Here is a 22002-nt window from a genome sequence, read left to right on the forward strand (position 1 = left end):
AAATTAGTTCTCATAATATTGTAAGTATAGTTAAGATTATATTTGTCAATGTGCATTATTTTACATTTATCCACATTCAATTTCATTTCCATTTTGTTGCCCAATCACTTAATTTGGTGAGAATTTTCTGAAGCTCTTCATAGTCTGCTTTAGTCTTAACTATCTTGAGCAGTTTGGTATCATCTGCAAATTTTGCCACCTCACTGTTTACCCCTTTCTCTAGATCTTTTATAAATAAGTTGAATAGGATGGGTCCCAGGACAGACCCTGGGGGGACCCCACTAGCTACCTCGTTCCACTCTGAAAACTGACCATTTATTCCTACTCTTTCCCTTTTTCCTTTTTTTCCCTTTTCCTTTCTCCCCTCTTGGGAATGTAATATACTGGCACATTCACCCAATGGAATATCTCAAAAGAGGAAAAATTCCAATGTCTCACCTACCTCCATCCCAGAAACAGTGACGCTATCAGAGTTGAAATTAAAATGAGACATATCCAATATTTTATTTTGCACATTCCTGGCACTTTCAAAATCCATCTCTCAAGCCCACGCATCAAATAACCGCCACGTAATATGAGGGAAGCTGGGAATGACGGAGAGCAGAGACTGGGTTTGCACACTGAGTCCACATTTCCAGACATGAGGATTGAGTTCTCCTGATACTTGCAATTCGCACGACCATTCCCCTCAAAAATCTCTCTTTCTCTCTCCATCTCTCCAAGGAGTGGAGCAGAAATGCACACACCCATGCTACGTCTATACTGCCGGCTTCTTGTGCAAGAAACCTTTTGCGCAATAGTTTTCGTGCAAAAACTTCTTGCACAAGAGCACATCCACACCTCAAAGCACATCGCAAAAGTGATATGCTTTTGCACAAGAGAGCGTCCACACTGCATGGACTCTCTTGTGCAAGAAAGCTCTCTTTTTCTACTAGGAGAATCCACACTTGCCTTTTTGCACAATAGCTGTAGCACAAAAAAGAGTTATGCTTCATAGAAGGAGGTTTACCTACACCAGCCAAAGACCTCTGTTCTGCCGTTTTACTGCTGATTTACTTGTGCAAAAGCACATTTGAGAGTGGACACTGCAGGTTTTTGTGCAAAAACCTTGCAGTGCAGACGTAGCCCCAGACTCAAAGCCAATCACAGAGAGCAAGATCAATCTGACAAGAAAAGCAAACACTGGTGTTGCAAAGTGCACTGCACAGAACACTTGAAAACACCGGTGTATAATATTCTCTAAATCCGGAGACCTGGAGGAGAGGTGGGAATTCTGCTGCTTCTCTGAAGAGCGACCTTGGGGAACCTACACTTATATTTGCAAGGACTTTCCTCAGTGCACCCAGTGCAGGGGAAGCTGGGCTGGCTGGGAGATGGTGTTTCTGTCTCATGGCATATCCCAGTGTTTTTTCACCCAGAAGGAACACAAAACGCTCAAATAGCGAAAGTCTGAATTGTGACTCAGAAGAGTTCATACAAAATCAAATGGAAAATTGAACACTGCTATTGACTTCCATGTTTTCTCATGGAGAACATGAGTGACCATGAAATCAACGCACCAAAGCAATTCTAATTGATTTTTGTATTTGTGCCTGACATTCACTCAGGTTCTGTACCAATGGAGCCATTGCACTCACCATTAGCAAGAAAGTCTCAAGAGATGCTTTTGGGTGGCGGTACAGCAACATCTTCAGTGCTCATCACGGCATCTGGACTCACCATTGACATGCAGAAGAACATGGAAGTGGCTAAATAAACACACGCTCTGTGGAGAGAGGGAAGAGAGGAACACAGCTAGAAGAGACCCACAAGTACCTGTCTGGCACCAGGTGCAGGGCATTTCCTATGGTCAGATCCCAGGGATGGACTCTCTTATTAAAAGAGCTCAGACTGGGATCACCGGTCTCAGCTCCACACACAAGATTCGTGTCAGAAACCAACATTTCCACTCACATTCAGTGGATGAGGAGAAGGGTTGGGGAACAGAGGAGAATAAGACCGAGGACAGGTTGAAGCAGGAAATAACACCCTGACCATTTCTCTCTGGTGGGCACAATGGAAATCAGACAGACAGACAGATAGATAGATAGCAGGGTTGCCAAATGGCCAAAAGTGAAAAGTAATAAACAACTAAAACATCCAATTTCTGCTGCTCCATAGTAAAATGGCCGAAGCAGGACAGAAGACATTTAATTGCTATAGAATAATTGCTGTTTTTTTTCAATTTTTATTTCACTTTTACGAAATTTACGGACACCAACATTTTTGTATGGATTTACAGACATGTCCAATTTTGGTTAATTTTTTACAGACTGTTCATACATTTCCTGACAGTTGGCAACCCTGATTAGATAGATAGATAGATAGATAGATAGATAGATAGATAGATAGACAGACAGACAGACAGACAGACACCTCATCTGCTCAGGCACACACCAAGTTTCTCTTTGCAAGTCTGGAAAATTGAAATGAAAAAACCAGTGACGGTCAGCGGTGGTCAAAAAGGCAAATAGGATGTTAGGAATTATTAAGAAAGGGATAGAAAATAAGACACAGAATATCTTATTATCCCTGTATAAAACTATGATACACCCACATCAATGAATACTGTGTATGGATGTGGTCTCCTCACCTCAAAAAAGATATTTTGGCCTTGGAAAGAGGACAGAAAAGGGCAACTAAAATGATTCGGGTTTGGAACAGGTCCCATATGAAGAGAGGTTAAAGTGACTGGGACTTTTCAGTTTAGAAAAGAGGAGACTGAGGGGGGATATGATAGAGGGCTATAAAATCATGAGTGGTGTGGAGAGGGTGCATAAAGAAAAGTTATTTATTAGTTCCCATAATAGAAGAACTAGAGGACACCAAATGAAGTTAATGGGTAGCAGATTTAAAACTAATAAAAGAAAGTTCTTCTTCACACAGCGCATAGTCAACCTGTGGAACTCCTTGCCAGAGGAGGCTGTGAAGGCTAGGACTATAACAGAGTTGAAAGAGAAGCTAGATAATTTCATGAAGGTTATGTCCATAAAAGGCTATTAGCCAGGGGGTAGAAATGGTGCCCCTGGCCTCTATTTGTCAGAGGCTGGAGAGGGATGGCAGGAGACAAATCGCTTGATGGTTGACTTCGGTCCACCCTCTCTGGGGCACCTGGTGCTGGCCACTGTCGGCAGACAGGCTACTGGGCTAGATGGTCTGACCCAGTACGGCTGTTCTTATGTTCTTATATTTTTATGACATGACTGTGCTCCAGTTGCAAACCCTGGGCACAGCACCGAGTGGCTTCCAAGGGAGAGTTATCCAGGGCTGAAGTTGCTCGTGCGGAGCCTACGTCACTTAGGAGGAGCAGTTCCCTCTGCTGTCGGCAGGCGCTGGACTTGCGGAAGGGAGCAGGGGTTTTATCTCACTCCCGGGCCTCTGGGACCAAGTCCCCAGTGGACGTGTCTTGCCCAGTACCCACGTGAAGAGCAGCCCCGCCTGGAACTGCAACCAAACAACGTTCTCCAGGCCAGTCACCTCATAGGGACTTGCACCATCATCATCTGTGCCCCCATGTGTGTTTCTAGGTGACAATCCCCGTGGGATTCACTGGCTGTGGTACGTTCTGTGACTCTTGTTTGTCTGGCAGGAGGGATGGTCTGTCCCAGGCAACACACCACACAGAGTCAGGGGCAGGGGCAAGGACACCCGCAGGGCTCATGGCTGCAGGTCCCTGAGGCTCAGTCTCTGGGCCCTGCTCTTGTCTCAGAGCCGTGATGAGACCCCAGGAGCTCGGACTCCCAGCCCCACCTGCTCTGACCATTACACCCCACTGCCCTGCCAGGGCTGGGCACAGACCCCAGGAGCCCTCACTCCCAGCCCCCTGCCCTGCCCTGCCCACGGAGCCCCTCCCCATCCCCAGTGCAGAAGATGGAGGTTCAGGGTGGGGGTGTTTGCAGGCCAGGCTGGGGTGGAGGGTTCAGAGCAGCGGTTTGGGTATGAGGGGCTCAGGGGAGGGAGTGGGATTTTGGGGCAGGAGGTGGGGGGTGCCCGGATCAGGGCAGGGAGTTGTTGAACAAACATACTCACAGACAGACGGATGCACAGAGTCTCTATCTATATTCCCTCTTGTCTGTGATGACTTGTGAGGCAGCAAATTATCTCCAGAGACTACAAGAGATACTAATTCTGTCTGAAATGGTATGAAATGAAGCCAAAACTGATTAGGCCTAAATTGGATGGACCCGTGACTCAGTTTCCTGCCATACGCTCCCAATAACTAGGGTAAATATCAGTTAAGGGCCTTCAACCCACTATCATACATTAATTTAGCAAAGGCGTGAGCCTCCTACAACCATAATCAGAGCAAGACGCAATGGCTGTCAGTGAGCACAGACATGTTCGGTTAGGGCGTAACGCCATTTCTCTCATTGTTTGGTTCACTCCTGTCAACCTCTGTCCTCCAGGACCAAGCATCGGTGTAACGCTGCATTTACCGGAGTTTGACAGGTAATATGTCAGAGTCAAGACATATTCTCTTCCGATCACAGCACCCGCTTGTGGAAGGCCTCCCTCGACTGGGACCTAGAATACTTGTGCCCAGAACAAAAAGATAAGGCACATAAAGTTTTAAAACAGGTTAAGGAAAAGGGGTGAATTGCTAGGGTGCATTTCTGTGAGAAGAGAAAACATTTGTACAATTATCCTAGCACTTACTGTATAATGGGCACTAGGGGGCAGCAGAGGTTGGGGGGAGGGGCGGCTATACTGTATAATGGGCACTAGGGCAGAGGGTGGGGGCAGAGAAGGGGCAAGCGATGGTCACTCATGATGTCAATCACACTTTGGTTTTTCGGGTCCTACAGCCTTCGACTGTCTTGTTCGCACAGAGCCGTGTATCCCCCGTTGCCAAAGGCATCCCCGGCCTGAGAACCGCTTGGAACATTAATTAAAGCCAAGGGGACTAATTACGTCGATGGTGCGACTCTTTGTTACAGCCAGGGGAAAAGTTCTTTGTTTTGCTCAGGTCTGTGCCCTGTGTGGGGGGGGCCCAGGCAGGAGCCAGGCCTGGGCCGGGCCTGGCCCTCGGTCAATTTCTGTCCCGCACAGCTCACCTGGGCTCGGTTTGCGAAGAGGCGGAGGGCTCGGGGCTCCAGGAGAGATGAAGTCTCCAGGGCTGCTGGGAGTCAGACCAAAGATTCGATCGTTGGCCGGGGGAGAAGGACACAAACTGTTCCCTGCGGGGGCAGAACCGGCCCCTCCTGGGCTCCGGCAGAGCCATTCCCTGCAGAGCGACAAGGATGACGCAGTGGCCTGCAAGCTCCCACTGAACAGCATGTTCCTGCTGAGTTTAGTGTATTTTGTGACTATGAAAAAAAAGGGGACACTCCCGTCTCCGGTTCTGGGGCATCCAGCGATTGCGTCTGTTTGTCTTTCACATTCACTGCTGCCAGGCCTGCGCTTGTTCCCCCTCAGACAGAGTCACACCTCAGCGGGGTGTTCAATAGCGTCAGTCAGACATTTTAATGACAAAAGTGACCTCTAGGCCGTCTCCTCTGACGTCCTCTGCCTCACGTTGTCTTCAGTTCCATCTCCCCGGCCCACCGAGCGCCTGGGCCGCCCATCGAACCCAACCCCAGTGAGAAATGGACGGGGCAGTCCCCGGAGCAGACCACTGACGCGGAGACAGCTCTGGAATGCAGAACGGAGAAAGTCATTCCCTTCTGGGAACAGCTGAGCCAGCCTGGATCTCTCTCTCTCTCTCTCTCGTGACAGGGTCAGGCTAGAGGGCCGGGTTAGAAGGGGAGAGAGGCAACTCCAAAAAGCAGAAACCCCTCTACTCATCAGCCAGGAGCAGCTGCCCCAGAGTTATCACGGGCGGAGTGAGAGCAGCTGAGACAGGGCTGCTATGAACCAGTTTAGGGCCAGCTGGTCTGTCTTCAGGCTGCCAGGGGGCCTTTTAAAAAGTCGTCCATGCAGGGGGACAGGGGAGAGTGGAAGAGGAGTTGGGAGGGAGGTGGAGAGGAGCTACAGATGATAAGGAAAGAATCAGAGAAGCGATAAAGAGAAGTCAGCATTGCCAGAGACGAGGGAGGTGAGGGGCTCCAACGGGGAGTTTTCAGCTCCCTTCCCCAAGTAGCCTGAGTGTCCAGGCGGTAGCTGGGGAGGACTGGTTATCCAGCCCAGGTTGACCAGGGGGCACCTTCTCCAAGGGCGTTTTTAGCCAAGAGACAGAAGCACGAACCTCGGCCAGGACAAGCAGGCCCCATGCCGCAGGACTTAGACCGCCAGACCGTGGGCTGAACAGGGGTCTGGGACCAGGAGTGGGACTGACCTAGCCACACTTTTAGGGTGTGTCTAGACTAAAGTGGACTTCTGTCTACAAAACTATACCTGCGGCTACACTACTGCTGAGTTCTGTCGACATAACATCGACAGAACTCCACAGTTTTGTTGACAGCGTTAAACCTCATTCTACGAGGAATAACGCCTTTTGTCAACAGAGTGCTGTCTACAGAAGGCGTTCTTGCATCTACATTGTCCTTTGCGTCTACACTGTCAAGTCGACAAAGCGGCTTGCTTTGTCAACAGAACTGGATGTAGTCTAGATGCTCTTTGTCGACAGAAGCTGTGTCGTCTAGATGTACCCTTAGTTTGTGCATCTGTCTGTCTGTCCTTAAGTCCATCCCTCCATGGGTGTGTCTGTTTGTTGAAGAACTCTTCCGAATGCAGGGTGGACAAACATTGGCCCACGGGCCAGACTGGGTCTTCCAGGGTTGGCCCCAACAGGCCCCTACACCGCTGTGGTCACCTGTGCGTCTGCAGGGATGGAGCTCCCATTGGCCTTTGATTGCTGTTCCCAGCCAATAGGAGCTGAGACTGCCCAGACTTGCAGGGGTTTGGGTAAATAGAGCGGCAGTGGCCTACTCGGGGCTAACCCCGGTGAGCTGAGCTGTTTTATTGCCCACCCCTAGCCAAAATGCAAAGAGCTAAGCCCGCCCAATTTGGCAGGTCCAAATTTGGGATGCAGCTGCCTCTTCTCCTCACTTACAGCAAGGGCAGGATGTAGTTGTGCCATGGCAATGGGATGTGCTTGGAATGGGATTGGTTTCCGTCACATGGAAAGGGAAGAGGCTGATGGAGGGGCAGCAACACTGCAGAGGGACCGGCAGGGGCAGTAAGCCGAGGTGACGACGATACTGCAGAGTGACCACTGCCGGGTGGCCACACCAGCGAGCGAGTAGCCAGCGGGGGCTGGGGTTATGAATATTGCAGGCCGCTAGCCCAGGTAAGCCCCACACATCCCTGTGAAAAGCTGGAAGCCAGGGGGCAGCTGTCTGGGACTCCCCCACTCCCTGATGAAGAGTTGCTGGGCAGCTTAGCCCCAGCCAGCCCTGTGAGGATCCACCCACGAGCCAGCCAGCAGGGGGCAGTACAGCTGTACCCCCAACTCATGAGGACACACCAGAGGGGCGGGGGGGGGGGGGGGCAGTTTGGCCGCTCTTACGTTCTTATTGGCTGGGAGGGCAGCCCATCCTCACCCCAGGCAACACAACCCTGCCCTCCAGGAGGAACCGTCTCTGGAGTAGCACCATCCTCACTGCCACAGGCAGCCCCAGATAGCTCCCCCACCTCCCACCCCTCCCCTGCGCCCTCTAGTCTGAGCCCCTCCCCACCTGGAATCCTGCACCCCCTGTCCTGAGCCCCTGTACCTCCCACCCCCTGCCCTGAGCCCTCTACACCTCCCCTCCTCTGACCCCCATTCTGATCCCCCCGCCCTGACTCCTGCACCTCCCCCACCATCGCCCTAGCCAGAAGGATCTGACCTATGCCCGGTGAATCTCCCAGTGCAGGAATAGGGTAAGTAAAGGACAAAGGGGGCTGAGGGCACAAATGCGAGAGACCCACAGGCCTGGACCAATCAAAGGAGTTCAGATGCACAAGGTTGGGGAGGCGGCGTCTCTTCTTGCAGGTGGGAGAGACAGAAGCTGGAGCATGACGAACCAGAGGTTCGAAAGATTGTCTAGGGGTGGCTTTTTGTGGCAAAGGACTGGCTGTAGGAGGAGTTTTTATTATTGTTGTATTAACGTTCTTTACTGTATGTTTTATTTGCATTCTATGTTGTCAAACAAGTCAGAGACAGTAATTTAATATAATCAGATTGTAGTCAATAAAGTTTGTAATTGGTTAAGTACATTTAAGTCTCGGGCTTTCCTCCTTCTTTGCAGCTCCAGTCCCTTGGCACAAAAAGCCACCCCTAGACAATCTTTCAGAGCAGAAAAAGATGCCACCTCCCCTGCCTTGGCTTTCCAGTGCCCTGCGACCCGGCTGGCCCCGGCCTGTCGCTCAGCGCCCCCTAGTGCCAGGCTGGGGCAGTGAGCTCCACCCACCTGAAACCATCCACAGAGCCCTCCCGACCCAGCCCCTCAGCGCCCCCTAGCACCAGGCTGGGGCAGTGAGAGCCACCCACCTGAAACTGTCCACAGAGCCCTCCCGACCCAGCCCCTCAGCGCCCCCTAGCACCAGGCTGGGGCAGTGAGAGCCACCCACCTGAAACTGTCCACAGAGCCCTCCCGACCCAGGCCCTCAGCGCCCCCTAGTGCCAGGCTGGGGCAGTGAGCTCCACCCACCTGAAACCATCCACAGAGCCCTCCCGACCCAGCCCCTCAGCGCCCCCTAGCACCAGGCTGGAGCAATGGGATCCACCCACCTCAGACCCTCCCACAAAGCCCTCCTGACCCAGCCCATCAATGCCCCCTAGCGCCAGGCTGGAGCAGTGGGCTCCACCCACCTGAAACTGTCCCACAGAGCCCTCCCAGCCCAGCCCCTCAGCGCCCCCTTGTGCCAGGCTGGGGCATGGCCAGCAGCACTGACTAATGAGGAAGCCCCCAATTCGAGCCCCCACACCTGGTACCCAGCCCCCTACAGCTCTGTTGGAGCAGTGGGCTCAGTGGGTCTGAAAAATGAGAACACTCCCAGCTGGGCCATCCCACCCCCACTCCCTGCTACACCCAGCCCGGGTGTAATGGTTAGAGCAGGTGGGACTGGGAGTCAGAGCTCCTGGGGTCTCATCGTGGCTCTGAGACAAGAGTGGGGCCCAGAGTCTGAGCCTCAGGAACCTGGGCCATGAGCCTGGGGTTTGTCCCTGCCCCTGCCCCGACTCTGTGTTGTGTTGTCTGGGACAGACCATCCCTCCTGCTAGGCATAAAAAGAACTCACAAGAGTGAGTCAATCGCAGGGTGATTTTTATCTAAAAAATGCACACGATAACGAGACAACTTCCCCTGACGTTACTGACCTGGGGAATCTTGTTTGGTTGCAACTCCAGGCAGGGCTGTTCGTTCTCCAAGGAATATGAGGAGACGTTGTCATGAGGGACTCGGTCCCAGAAGCCAACGAGTGCAATAAAAACCCCTCTGTTTTCTTCGGCACTTCCAGCGCCTGCAGCGAGGAGGTGGAACCACTCTGCTCAAACAAGGTAGGCGACGAATAAACGACTCAAACCTCCAGCCATTCCTCAAGTGAAATCCATCAGTGTCATGCAATTGGAGCAAACCATCACAAGTTTCTTCATTCAAATTTTCCAGACATGCATAGAGAAATGTAGGGTATGTCTAGACTACATGCCTCTGGTGACAGAGGCATGTAGATTAGGCTACCCGATATAGGGAAATGAAGCCGCAATTTAAATAATCACAGCTTCATTTAAATTTAAATGGTTGCCACACTCTGCTGAGTAGCTGATGATCAGCTGTTTGTCAGCAGATCGGGGCAGTCTAGACGCGCCATGGTCAACAAGGAAGCCTTTGTCGACCGGCGCAGGTAAACCTGGTTTCACGAGGCATACCTGCGCCGTTCGACAAAGGCTTCCTTGTCGACCGCAGCACGTCAAGACTGCCCCAATCTGCTGACAAACAGCTGATCATCAGCTACTCAGCAGAGTGTGGCAACCATTTAAATTTAAATGAAGCTGTGATTATTTAAATGAAGCCGTAATTCATTTCCCTATGCCTGGTAGCCTAATCCACATGCCTCTGTCGCCAGAGGTATGTAGTCTAGACATACCCTTAGCGTCTAATCTTATTGATCTATTTACCTACATATGCCTCCTCTATCTACATATCTACCTTCATACAACCCCTCTATCTACCTATCTATCTAGTCCACCCTACTCTGCGGTCTATCTAGTAGTATTTCCATTGATCTGTTGGTCTCCAAATGTATCATTGTGAATTCAGCTAACTGAACAATGATGGGTCAGGTCAAGAACTTGACTTTGCAGGTGTTTCCATAAATTACCACGGGTGACGTTCTGATCCCAGATTTCCACAGTGCCCTCTGGAGTGAGAGAGAAGCACCAGACGTGCTTATTACTAAACCACAAGTCTGTTTGGTCTTGTTCTTGTGCCGGGAGTGTTATTTCTTGCTTCTCTCATCTTTATACCTCTCTGTTCCCTACCCTCATCTTTGTCCTCAGAATCTAAAGGCAAATGTTGTTTGAGGGGTGTGTTGGATTTGGCTTGAAATACAGCCATCTAGCCAGGCTCTTTATGATCTCTTATTCTCCATTCCCAGGAGACAATCACAGCCCACGCTCTGCACCCGGTGCCCACTAATTTTAAGATGGCATCATTTAGCGGAATTGATCGGAATCCCCTCTCTGCATAACATGCATCACTTTCATTTCTTTCATGTTCCCTTCTTCTCAATGGAGTATCTAGATAACTTCAAAAACCATGAAAAGTCCTTGGCACCTTACAGACTAACAGATGTATTGGAGCATACACTTTCGTGGGCAAAGATTCACTTTGTCATGCATATCGAGTACATCTGTTAGTCTACAAGGTGCCAGAGGACTGCTCGTTGTTTATGCAGATTCAGACTAACACGGCTACCCTTCTGACAGATGACTTCAAGAGCACTGACATTTCCATTCAGCTTCCAGTGACAAGAATCTATCTGGGCTTCATTTCCAAAGGTGAGTAAAAGACTCCATTTATTTAGACCTGCTCCAAATGTCAGCAGGCGTCGTAAGACATCAACCAAAATCTCTTCTGAACAATTTCCTCCCTATTGCTGTTTTCCATGAGAAAATGATGTGAATCATTTCAGTTTTCCATTCTGGATCAAAATGGGAGTTTTTTGCTATTTCAAACTTCAGCATTGATCCTGGGTGAAAACAAATATGGGAACATGGGCATGTGTCGTAAGATGGAAATTGCATCTTCATGTTTAGAGAACCTCATTGGCATTTGTTAGAAATAGGGGGGGGGGGGGTGGCCCTGAGGATGAGAGTAGATGAGAAACTGGATCTGTGTTATCAGGGTGCCATTGTAGCCAAAAAGGCTAACGGCATATTTGGGGTTCATTAAGAGCAATGTTGTGAGTAGATTTAGAGAAGTGATTAATCCTCTTTATTCGGCTCTGGGGAGGCCACATCTGGAGTACTGTGTCCAGTTCTGGGCCACCTGCTACAAAAGGAATGATGTGGACGCATTAGAGAGGGTCTAGTGGAGAGCAACAAAAATGTTGATGGGTTGGAGAACATGAACTACGAGAAGAGGCTGAGGAATTGGGGTTTGTTTAGTCTGCAGAAGAGAAGAGTGAGGGGGGATTTGAGAGCAGCCTTCAACTTCCTGAAAGGGTTTCCAAAGGGGCTGTAGAGAGGCTGTTCTCAGTGGGGACAGATAGCAGAATGAGGAGCAATAGTCTCAAGTTGCAGTGGGGGAGGTGTAGGTTGGAGATTAGGAGAAACTGATTCCCCAGGAGGATGGGGAAGCACTGGGATGGGTTCCCCAGGGAGGGGGTGGAATCTTCATCCCTAGAGGTGTTTAAGTCCCAGATTGACCAAGCCCTGGCTGGGATAACTGATTTGGGGTTGGTCCTGCTTTGGGCAGGGGGCTGGACTCAATGACTCCTGAGGTCTCTGCCAGCCCTGGGATTCTACAGTCTACCTGGTTTGATGTTCCTCTGATTCAGTCTCCAGTTCCAGAATCTCTTTGTCACCCCTGCAGATGACCTATTCTGAGAGTGACCCTGGCAAGAACAAGACCATTTCAGGTGGACTCATACTGGTGGGTTTTTCCTACCTTGGTGAGCTTCAAATCCTTCTGTTTCTGCTGCTTCTGGTCACCTACCTGCTCACTCTGATGGGGAACCTGCTCGTTATCATCCTGGTAAAGCTGAATCCTTCCCTCCACACCCCCATGTATTTCTTTCTGGTGAACCTGTCCTTCCTGGAAATCTGCTTCACCACCAGTGTGGTCCCTCAGCTGCTGGTTCATCTCCTGGAGGAGGAAAAGACCATCTCCATTGCAGGCTGTGCAGTCCAGATGTACGTTTTCAACATCATGGGTCTCACCGAATGCTGCCTCCTCGCAGCCATGGCCTATGACCGCTATGTGGCCATCTGCCACCCCTTACACTACACCACCTTCATGAGCAGCCGCGTGTGTGCACAGCTTGCGGGGGCTTCATGGTTCATTGGGATCTCAGTGGAGGTAGCTCAGGTCACGTGGCTCTTCAGCCTGCCTTTATGTGATTCCCACCGCATCCACCACTTCTTCTGTGACATCCCACCCGTGCTGAAGATGGCCTGCACTGACACATCAAAGAATAACATTCTAGGATTCTTTATCATAGTGCTTTTTATCATTAGTCCTTTCTTGATGATAATCCTGTCCTATTTCTACATTATCTCCACCATCCTCAAGCTGCCGTCGGTGGAGGGCAGGCGTAAAGCCTTCTCCACCTGCTCCTCCCACATCATAGTGGTGAGTTTGTTCTATGGAACGGCCCTTTTTATCTACCTGTGGCGGAAATTTAGCCCCACTGTGGAGAATGACCAAATAGTTTCCCTGATGAACATAATTGTAGCACCAGTGGTGAACCCCATAATATACACACTGAGGAACAAAGAGGTGAAGGGAGTCTTGAGCAAAACACTAGAGAAGAGAAAGAACAGGTTAAGAACTATTTAGAAAAGCGAGACATACACAAAGCCATGGGTCCAGATTTAACACATCCGAAGGTACGGAGGGAGTTGGCAAATGCCATTGCAGAGCCCTTGGCCATTATCTTTGAAAAGTTGTGGAGATTGGGAGAGATCCCAGATGACTGGAAAATGGCAAATGTAGTGCCCATTTTTTAAAAAGGGAAGAAGGCCAGTCTAGGGAACTACAGAACAGTCAACCTTACGTCAGTTCCCAGAAATATCATGGAGGTGATCCTCAAGGAATAAATTTTGAGGCACCTGGAAGAGGGGAAAGTGATCAGGAATAGTCAACATGGATTCACAAAAGGCAAGTCATGCCTGGCCAACCTGATTAGCTTCCATAATGGGGTAACTGGCTCTGTGGATATGGGAAATGAATGGATGTGATATACCTTGACTTTAGCAAGGCTTTTGATATGGTCTCCCACAATATTCTTTCCAGCAAGTTAAGGGAATGTGGATTGGATAAATGGACTGCAAGATGGATAGAAAGTTGGCTAGAAGGAGGGATTTGGCCTTGTTTAGTCTGCAGAAGCGAAGAGTGAGGGGTGATTTGAGAGCAGCCTTCAACTCCCTGAAGAAGGGTTCCAAAGAGGCTGAAAAGAGGCTGTTCTCAGTGGGGGCAGATGGCAGAACGAGGAGCAATGGACTCAAGTTACAGTTGATGACTGAGTTGGGGTTGGTCCTGCTTTGAGTGGGGGGTTGAACTTGATGACTCCTGAGATCTCTTCCAGACCTAGGGGTCTAGGATTCTATGATCTTTGTGCACAGCCAGAGAAATTAGAGTGAAAAACAGAATTAGTCAAAACGGAATGAATGAGGCAAATTCAAACACATTTTGTTTAATTTCTCACAGCAACTCTTGAGTTTTTTGTTCACATTTCACCCTTTGAAAGACCTTGATCTCTTCTATACCTGTCAGGAAAATCGAAAAATAAACTTTTCTTACCAAACTACCCCCTACATTTTTAAATTTCTGAATTTTTGTAAAAATGTCAGAACCTTTTGACCAGATGATTAATTTCTTGACAAATCAGAGGAGAATATTTAGCCAAACAGGGTCCTGATTTTAGATCTTCCAAGTTTGAAATATTAAAGAAAAATAAGGCTTTACGTGACAAACGTTGCAGTCCAGGTACACACCCACCAACCGGGAATTTCTCTGGTCAGAATATGTCAAGTTGTTTTCTTCACTGTCTGCCGTGAGCTCTGATGTGGGAAGCCAGTGGGGAAAGGTGTGTGAGTGTATCTGCGGGGATCCTGATATCGACCTGATTGGCAACAGAAGGGGAGCTTTGTTGTTTTTCCAGGCCCACCAGAGCCTGTATCATCACAGTTTGTTGTCTGAGAAACGCCAACAGGCCCTGCTCAACTTCCCTCTGCTTTTCTTGGGTCTTTCTCTTCTGTACTTTGTGTTTCTCCAGGCTGCCTCCCAGGGGAGCTTTTGTCAGACCTCCCAACATAGGTGGGCACAAATAGTAACCGCCCAGGGGTCCGGGTGGATGAAAAGGGCCCAGGGACCCCCGACTGCTGTTGCCACCAGCATCGGCAGTGATACCTAGCTAAGGCATGTTCCCTGCCCCCTTTCACTCCACATCACTCCGTTAAGCAGCCAGCACCTACCTGTGGGCCTGCAGGTGGCATCTTTGCACACAGCCCCCCACCCTAGGCACTGACTTTGCAGCTCCCATTGGCTAAAATGTGTGGCCAATGGGAGCTATAGGGGTGGTCCCTGAGGATATCAGTGCAGAGAGACCACCTGGCCACCCCTCCTCAGAGCGTGACCCCATACACCAACCTGAACCCAGGACTGGATTAAGGTCTTTGTAATCCCTAGGCTCTCTCATAATTATAAACCCTTAAATTAGACTATATAGAAATACAGACAGAAGAAAAGTCCGATCATCTATATACCTAATATCTCCCACTGTAATTTTTCACTCTGGAAAGTGGCGCACCATGAGAGAAATTCATGGTCTTCCTAGGAAGGAAAAGAAAGGATAAAACATTGGTAGTACAGCTGACAGTTTCATACCATTCCAACATGTGTTAACCGAAATCTCCAGCTAGTGACGACGTATCAGCTGGAACAATATGCCCAATTCTCAGCATTGCACTTTTAGAAAAGATGTTGATAAACTGGAGAGGTTTCAGAACAACACAAATGATAAAAGATTTGGGAACTCTGACCTGTGACGGAAGGGAAAAATAATCCCAACTAAACATACAATATGATGGGGACTAATTTAACTACGACTACTCAAAACAGACATCTTGGAGTCACTGTGGATAGTTCTTTGAAAACATCCACTCTGTGCGCAGCGGCAGTCAAAAAAACAAATAGAATGTTAGGAATCGTTGAAAAAAGGGAGAGCAAATTAAACAGAGAATATCTTACTGCCTCTATATAAAACCATAGGAAGCCCACATCTTGAACACTGCCTACAGATGTGGTCACCTCATCTCAGAAAAGATATATTAGCATTGGAAAAGGTTCCGAGAAGGGCAACAGAAATGATTAGGGGTTTGGAATAGGTCCCATATGAAGAAAGATTAAAAAGATTTGTACTTTTCCACTTAGATATAAGGAGGATAAGGGGAGATATGATAAAGTGAATTGGGACGAGATAAGTCTGCAGAATACAGACTACAGAGGGCATCATTGCATGTGAAGAGAAAAAACTCTATGGCACAGTGGACCTCTATATCATAGAACGATAGAAGGTTAGGCTGGGAAGAGAGCTCAGGAATGATCGAGTCCAGCCCCCTGCCCAAAGCAGGACTAACCCCAACTCGATCATGTGAAGAGCGATTGGCAATGTGGCCAGAAATGGGATCGCTGCCTCTTTCCACGTGGAAAATGAAGTTGTCCAAGAGCAAAGGAAGACCCATTTCACTAAGAGATCAAGCTTTTCATATAGGAGAAGCAAGTGCATGGAACCTTAATGAGGGACAGCATCGTCCCAGCAAAATGCCTTGCACCATTGCTGGGATTTTGAAATATCTTCAGCATGTCAATGTCATTTCAGCCAATGTTGAGGACACAAGAAAAGTCAGTGGATTGGAAAGGAAGGCTATTTAAAGTTCAAACAAGGATTCATCGACCCTACAGCTGGGAGGTGTCATTTCCATCTGCGGTAACATGCCCCAATCGTGATCAAGTTAGCAGTATAAAATTAGCTCTGAGAACCCGGCAGAACGAGCAGCAGATTGGGACACGCACCTGTGTGTGTACCTTGGGTCTCTGGTAGGATTGGGTTGGGGGAGCTAGTTGTGCTGCTGAGATTACACTGCTATGGTTAGCACCAGATCTCAATCGAAGGTTATGTTACATCCTATAAGACAAAAACCAAAACACCAAGGTTCAAGAAGAGGAAGGTCTAGCGAGTATGCAATATTGCAGAAGATATAAAGAAACAAAATTCCATAATTTGAAAGACGCAGCTGAGAAACAGAAAAGGATCCTGCCCTAAATGCATACTGTGGGCTCTTACTAGATCTGAGATACTCCAAGATCAATTATTTGAGGTTTACAGGAAGGTATACAGGTGAAATTCACAGTTGCTTTATAGAGGAAAAAATTAAATGCTCCCTATTTCAAAGATTTCAAAGATTCTTGGCTAAAACGTCCAGGTCAGTCTGATCTGTAGGCCTGGCACTCTAAACAGAGGCCACACGAAGAAAAACTCAACTTCTTGACATCAGCTGTTTTAAAGGAAACTAAGGGTATGTCTACACAGCAAAGTTATTTCAAAATAACTTTACTAGCATCTACACAAGCCAACCACTATTTTGAAATTAATTTGAAATAGCGGCGGGCTTATTTCAAAATTGGTAAACCTCATTCCACGAGAAATAATGCCAATTTCAAAATGGCTATTTCAAAATAAGTGCTGTGTAGATGCTTATTTCAAAATAGGGGGCCTCCAGCCCTTCCCAGGGTGCCCTGCTGGCCGCCATGGCCACAAAGTAACTTCTGATCTGATGCCCTGCTGGAACCAGTTCTGGCTTACTTTATATGCAATTCAGTGTCCAATTAGTGTGGACGTGCTATTTCAAAATAGCCAATTGCTATTTCAAAATGCATTTTGTGTGTAGACGTGTTATTTCAAAATATTATACACGCGGCACGGGGTTCGAACGAGCGGGGATTTAAAAATGGCGGCACCCCGCTTATGCAAATGAAGCCCGGGAAATTCAAATCCCGGGCTACATTTGCAATTGCGGTATGCCTACATTACCCTGCTAGTTCGAACTAGCGGGGTAGTGTAGACATACCCTGTGATAATGGAGACAGGCTGGGAACTTTTTTTCCATCTTCAATTTGGGTTCAGGACATTATACAGTTTCCCTATGGCTGCCTAAACATGCAGGGCAGCCTGGGATCCTCTGGTGGATGCATCCCAAGAGTTGCTGGTGCAGCACAGGAGACAAAAATTCTTTGCTTTCCCAGAACAGATTGGGTGGCATTAATGAAGGAGCAGGCTGTCCCAGGCCAGCTGGGGCTCTGGTGCATGTCAGCTCTGGGCTCTTCTCTGTCGCATGGCAGGGCTTCCAATAAATAGCTTCTTCTGCAGTCTTCTTCCCACTGCTCCTCAGCCCTGCCTTGGGTGTCCTTCCAGGGATGCTGCCATGGTGTAAGATCTAGATCGGGTGTTCTTCCCCCCTATGGGGCAGGACAACAGGTCAGTTAGCTCCAGCGATAAGGTCTGAACTGTGCTCACAGCCCTGGAGATCCGGTCAGCTACTCGGCCCCAGAGCAGGGACATCCTGAGTTGTGACCATGTTTGCAGCTTGGACAAGCCGGGATCAGTTTTACAGCTGCGGATACAGGAAATTCTGGGAACTGGGAAATTCAATGGAGGGTCCAGGAACAAGGTGCTGGCTAACCCAGTGATGGTGCATTGTTCACACAGACTGGCAACTGCAGCAGAATCCCGGCAGTGAAGTGTCTGGTGCAGCACATATTGGGAAACAACCCGCAATGCCCGGCACGGTGAGTCTGTTATTTCAATCAATCCAGTTTAGGCGCTACTGTCCTGGGGAGATTTGATTATGCAACTGTGAGTGACAAGTAGAACTTTTAGTGCCTTGTTGTGTGTATTTACCAAAACATTTCCAGCTGCTTGAAGGTCCCCCCTCCCCCCGCACCAGAAAAGAGTTAATTTAGCATCAAAACTGAAAACAAAACTTGATTTTGTTAATTAAGAACCAGACAACCCCAAGGTAAACCTCTGGAAAATGAAGTCTTTTCAGCTACATTAAGGAAAACAAATATTTTGAGCTTTTTGGTACGTGGGTTGTCTTTCAGGAATAACAGACCTCCCCAAAAGATTTCCATAGCTGAAATCCCAGTGTTTCTTTGATGTAATTTAAACAGAATGCATCTGATTATCCCAGACTGGCAACTTAGATTGAAACTGAGTGGGAACACTGTTATAGTCCAATAATAGTGAAATCTGACCCCATCGCTCTATTGCAATGTGTACAATGTCTGTTTCAAAGGAATTCTTGTTGAATGGTAGAACTGAGCAAATAGCAGAGATGGTAACTCCACAGCTCAGGTATAAAAGAGTTTTTCTCTCTTCACTCTGCCCAAGGACAGAGAAGAGCCAATGAGATTAGCACTTAGATATTTGGTTCTACCACCATATGCCTCTCAACTGCTGCCGGCTAACAACAAACACTGTAAATAGGGGCACCAAACACACACACAAGACACAGGAAATGCTCCTGAAGCACCCTAGGGTGTGTCTAGTCTACAGGGTTTTTCGAAAAAAGTGGCCTTTTTTCGAGAAAACTTCCCCTGCATCTAGACTGCTGCCACATTCTTTTGAAAGTAAATCGAAAGAACGCGGCAGGTTTTTTTGACAGCGAAAAACCTAGTTTTATGAGGAAGAATGCCTTTTTTCAAAAGTGCTCTTTCGAAAAAAGGCACTATGTAATGCAAACTGGACTTTTTCGAAAGAGAGCATCCAGACTGCCTAGTTGATCTCTTTCGAAAAAGCAGCTTGCTTTTTCAAAAGTACTGGCTGTAGTCTAGATACTCTTTTTTGAAAAAGGCTTTTTCGAAAATATCTTTCAAAACAGCCGCTTTCGAAAGAGGCTTGCAGTCTAGACATAGCCTTAGAGACTAACAAAAACTGTATATAGTATCATGAGCTTCTGTGAGCTTTTTTGTTAGTCTCTACGGGTGTGTCTATACTACAGGGTTTTGTCGACAAAAGTGGACTTTTGTCAACAAAACTATACCTGCGTCTACACATAACATCAACAGAACTCAGCAGTTTTGTCAATAGCGGTAAACCTCATTCTACGAGGAATAATGCCTTGTGTCAACAGAGTTCAGTCAACAGAAGGCGTTATTGCCTCTACACTGTCCTTTGTGTCTACACTCTCATGTCGACAAAGCGGCTTATTTTGTCATCAGAACTGGATGTAGTCTAGATGCTCTTTGTCGATAGAAGCTTTGTCAACAGTATCTGTCGACAAAGCCTCTGTCGACAAAAGCCTGTAGTCTAGACGTACCCTAATGTGCTGCCAAAACCATTCATTGGGGTTTTGTCCCATAAGCAGAATACTAAATTGCTTAGGGCACACAAAAATTTGGGGCATTGCTGGGTCTGACTGTCCATCAGCAGGGCTCTTCCTATCCCTGTTCAGTGGCTCTACTTTCTCCACAGGCTGCTGTTTGTAGCAAGAGGGGATCTGTCTCAGCTAGTGATGAGACTGGGCTTTGCTCAATCCTTCACACAGAAGTTTATCCAGCCCCCTCCTGAGCCCGATCTTCAGATGGTGCAAAAGGATGCAGCTCCATGGATGGGAGAAAGGCCAATTGACGTCTGTGTGGTAACTCACCGCCCCTAGTGAACAGCTGGGTGCTGTGAATTGTGCATTGTGGACACCCACAGCATGAGAAGTTTCTGCAGGGAATCAGGGTCATTCCATGTATCACTCTAATCCCAACGCCCGTCTGTGCCCTTCCCTTTGCAGCTGCCACACAACATGCTAAGAATGAAAATGTCCAACCAAACCCTTGTGACTGAGTTCCTTCTCCAGGGATTCTCTGACATTCGAGAGATTCAAATTTTGCACTTTGTGGTGTTCCTGGTGCTTTACCTGGGAGCCCTTCTGGGGAACCTTCTTATCATCACAGCTATAGCCCTCGACCACCATCTTCACACTCCCATGTTCTTCTTCTTAGTCAATCTGTCCATCCTAGACCTTGGCTCCATCTCTGTCACCGTCCCCAAATCCATGGCCAACTCTCTCCTGAACACCAGGTCAATTTCTTACCCTGCCTGTGTCACCCAATTCTTTCTCTTTTTAGTCTTTATTTCAACTGATCTTGCCCTTCTCACCGTCATGGCGTACGACCGATACGTCGCCATCTGCCAACCACTGCACTATGAACAAGTGATGAACAGGGGAGCTTGTGTCCAAATGGCTACCAGTGCCTGGATTGCTGGTATTATCAACTCTGCCCTGCACACTGCAAACATCTTCCGGTTACCCTTCTGCCAGTCCAAAGACATTGACCAGTTCTTCTGTGAAATCCCCCCGCTTCTCAAGCTGGCCTGCTCTGACTCAGACCTCAGTGAACTTGGGCTCCTTACCTTTAGTGTGTTTTTATTTTTGAATTGCTTTGTTTTGATCATTGTGTCTTATGTTCAGATCTTCAAAGCAGTGATGAGAATCCCCTCTGAGCAGGGCCGGCACAAAGCCTTCTCCACCTGCCTCCCCCACCTCGCCGTGGTTTCTTTGTTACTTTGCACTGGCTTTTTTGAGTACCTGAAACCTGCCTCCAGCTCAACATCAATTCTGGATCTCTTGGTGGGTGTTCTCTATGCTGTAGTACCTCCCATGATGAATCCGGTCATCTATAGCATGAGGAACAAAGAGATCAAAGCTGCACTGAAGAAACTTATTGCGTGGAGTAAGTTTATCAAGAATTGAAGTGTCTTCACTGTTTTACTATGGTTTCATTTTGCATTTCTTTATAAATATAATTGATTTATGACAGTTATCTCCTTGAGAAAATTAGTTGCAATATTTTTTATGAATGTATAAAAACAAGACTAACTCCACTGACATTGAATTAATGTAGAATGACACCTGTGTAGGTAAGATCAGAATCAATGCATGCCCATAAATCTATCTAAACTCTATCTATTTTTCTTTGGGATTTATACTGTGAACCTCTGGGCCTGTTATATAGATGTATACTATCTGAGCCTGATACACAGACTATCAACAATGACAGCAAAATTGTTAGTGGATTTCATGAAGTCTCTGCCTCTTCTCCTTTTGGGGGTTGGAATATGAGAGTGTGTTTGCTTCATTGTTTATTTTAAATTATGTTTCATTTTATGGATTCATTGGTTGACATGTGTTTTTGTTCTAAGTGAATTCTGGGGGTAGGAATTTGCAGGGTGGCATATGTTCGATTAAGTGGGGGGTATCAGTTGTTTTTTTTTAATATGTATCTAGGGTATGGATGTCATAATATATTCAAAGTGGTTTTCTGAGTGACTGGAAGTTTTGCTTTCCCCATTGATGAAGAATTTAAACAAGTTTCTGTCCCTGAGTTCTTGTTCCAATGGTTATTTTAATACTGATGGGATTTTTTTCTATTATTTATGATGTGTTAGTGCAACTGGATCCTATTATAATTATGTGTATTGTCTTTTTTAGTTAAAAAAATAAGTGCTGTATTTTCCTTGCTCTGGTGGAAAACAATTTAGGAAGAGAAAGCTATTGTACTGTTTCCTGAACACAAATGGAGTATGCCTAACAAGACCAAATTTGTATTCTATCAGTCTCATATTTTCTCTTACGGTAAATTTTGTTCTACAGCAATTTTACACAGCAGTTTCTCATAGTTCCTGTGAGAAGACCCGCACATGCTTAGCGCAGGGGGAGAGGTGATGTTTGGTGCAAAAGTTGCTATAGCTTGTTTGCGAGAGGGAATCATGTTTTCCACTCTAAGAAAGAGACAGGTACCAGACAGAAACATGGGGGTGGCCACT

The 22002-nt window shown here is 47.6% G+C and overlaps 2 protein-coding genes across 2 annotated transcripts; both read left to right on the top strand.

Moving 5' to 3' along the window:
- The first annotated feature begins 11953 nt into the window (after nucleotides 1-11953).
- Nucleotides 11954-13174, top strand: LOC102453962 (olfactory receptor 10A4-like). Its single transcript, XM_075912171.2, has one exon. The coding sequence runs from the start codon at nucleotides 11994-11996 to the stop codon at nucleotides 12957-12959; it is 966 nt and encodes a 321-aa protein (XP_075768286.2). The 5' UTR covers nucleotides 11954-11993; the 3' UTR covers nucleotides 12960-13174.
- Nucleotides 13175-19714: 6540 nt separating this feature from the next.
- Nucleotides 19715-20969, top strand: LOC106731486 (olfactory receptor 14A16-like). Its single transcript, XM_075912210.2, has one exon. It carries the CDS (start codon nucleotides 19979-19981, stop codon nucleotides 20927-20929), a length of 951 nt encoding a protein of 316 aa, XP_075768325.2. The 5' UTR covers nucleotides 19715-19978; the 3' UTR covers nucleotides 20930-20969.
- The last annotated feature ends 1033 nt before the right edge of the window (nucleotides 20970-22002 follow it).

The sequence above is a fragment of the Pelodiscus sinensis genome, chromosome 30, assembly GCF_052426305.1.
Source record: "Pelodiscus sinensis isolate ZL-2025 chromosome 30, ASM5242630v1, whole genome shotgun sequence".
NCBI lineage: Eukaryota > Metazoa > Chordata > Testudines > Trionychidae > Pelodiscus > Pelodiscus sinensis.

Excerpts from the sequence above, each read along its gene's own strand:
- LOC102453962 (XM_075912171.2), top strand. The coding sequence starts at position 11,994 with ATGACCTATTCTGAGAGTGACCCTGGCAAGAACAAGACCATTTCAGGT.
- LOC106731486 (XM_075912210.2), top strand. The coding sequence starts at position 19,979 with ATGCTAAGAATGAAAATGTCCAACCAAACCCTTGTGACTGAGTTCCTT.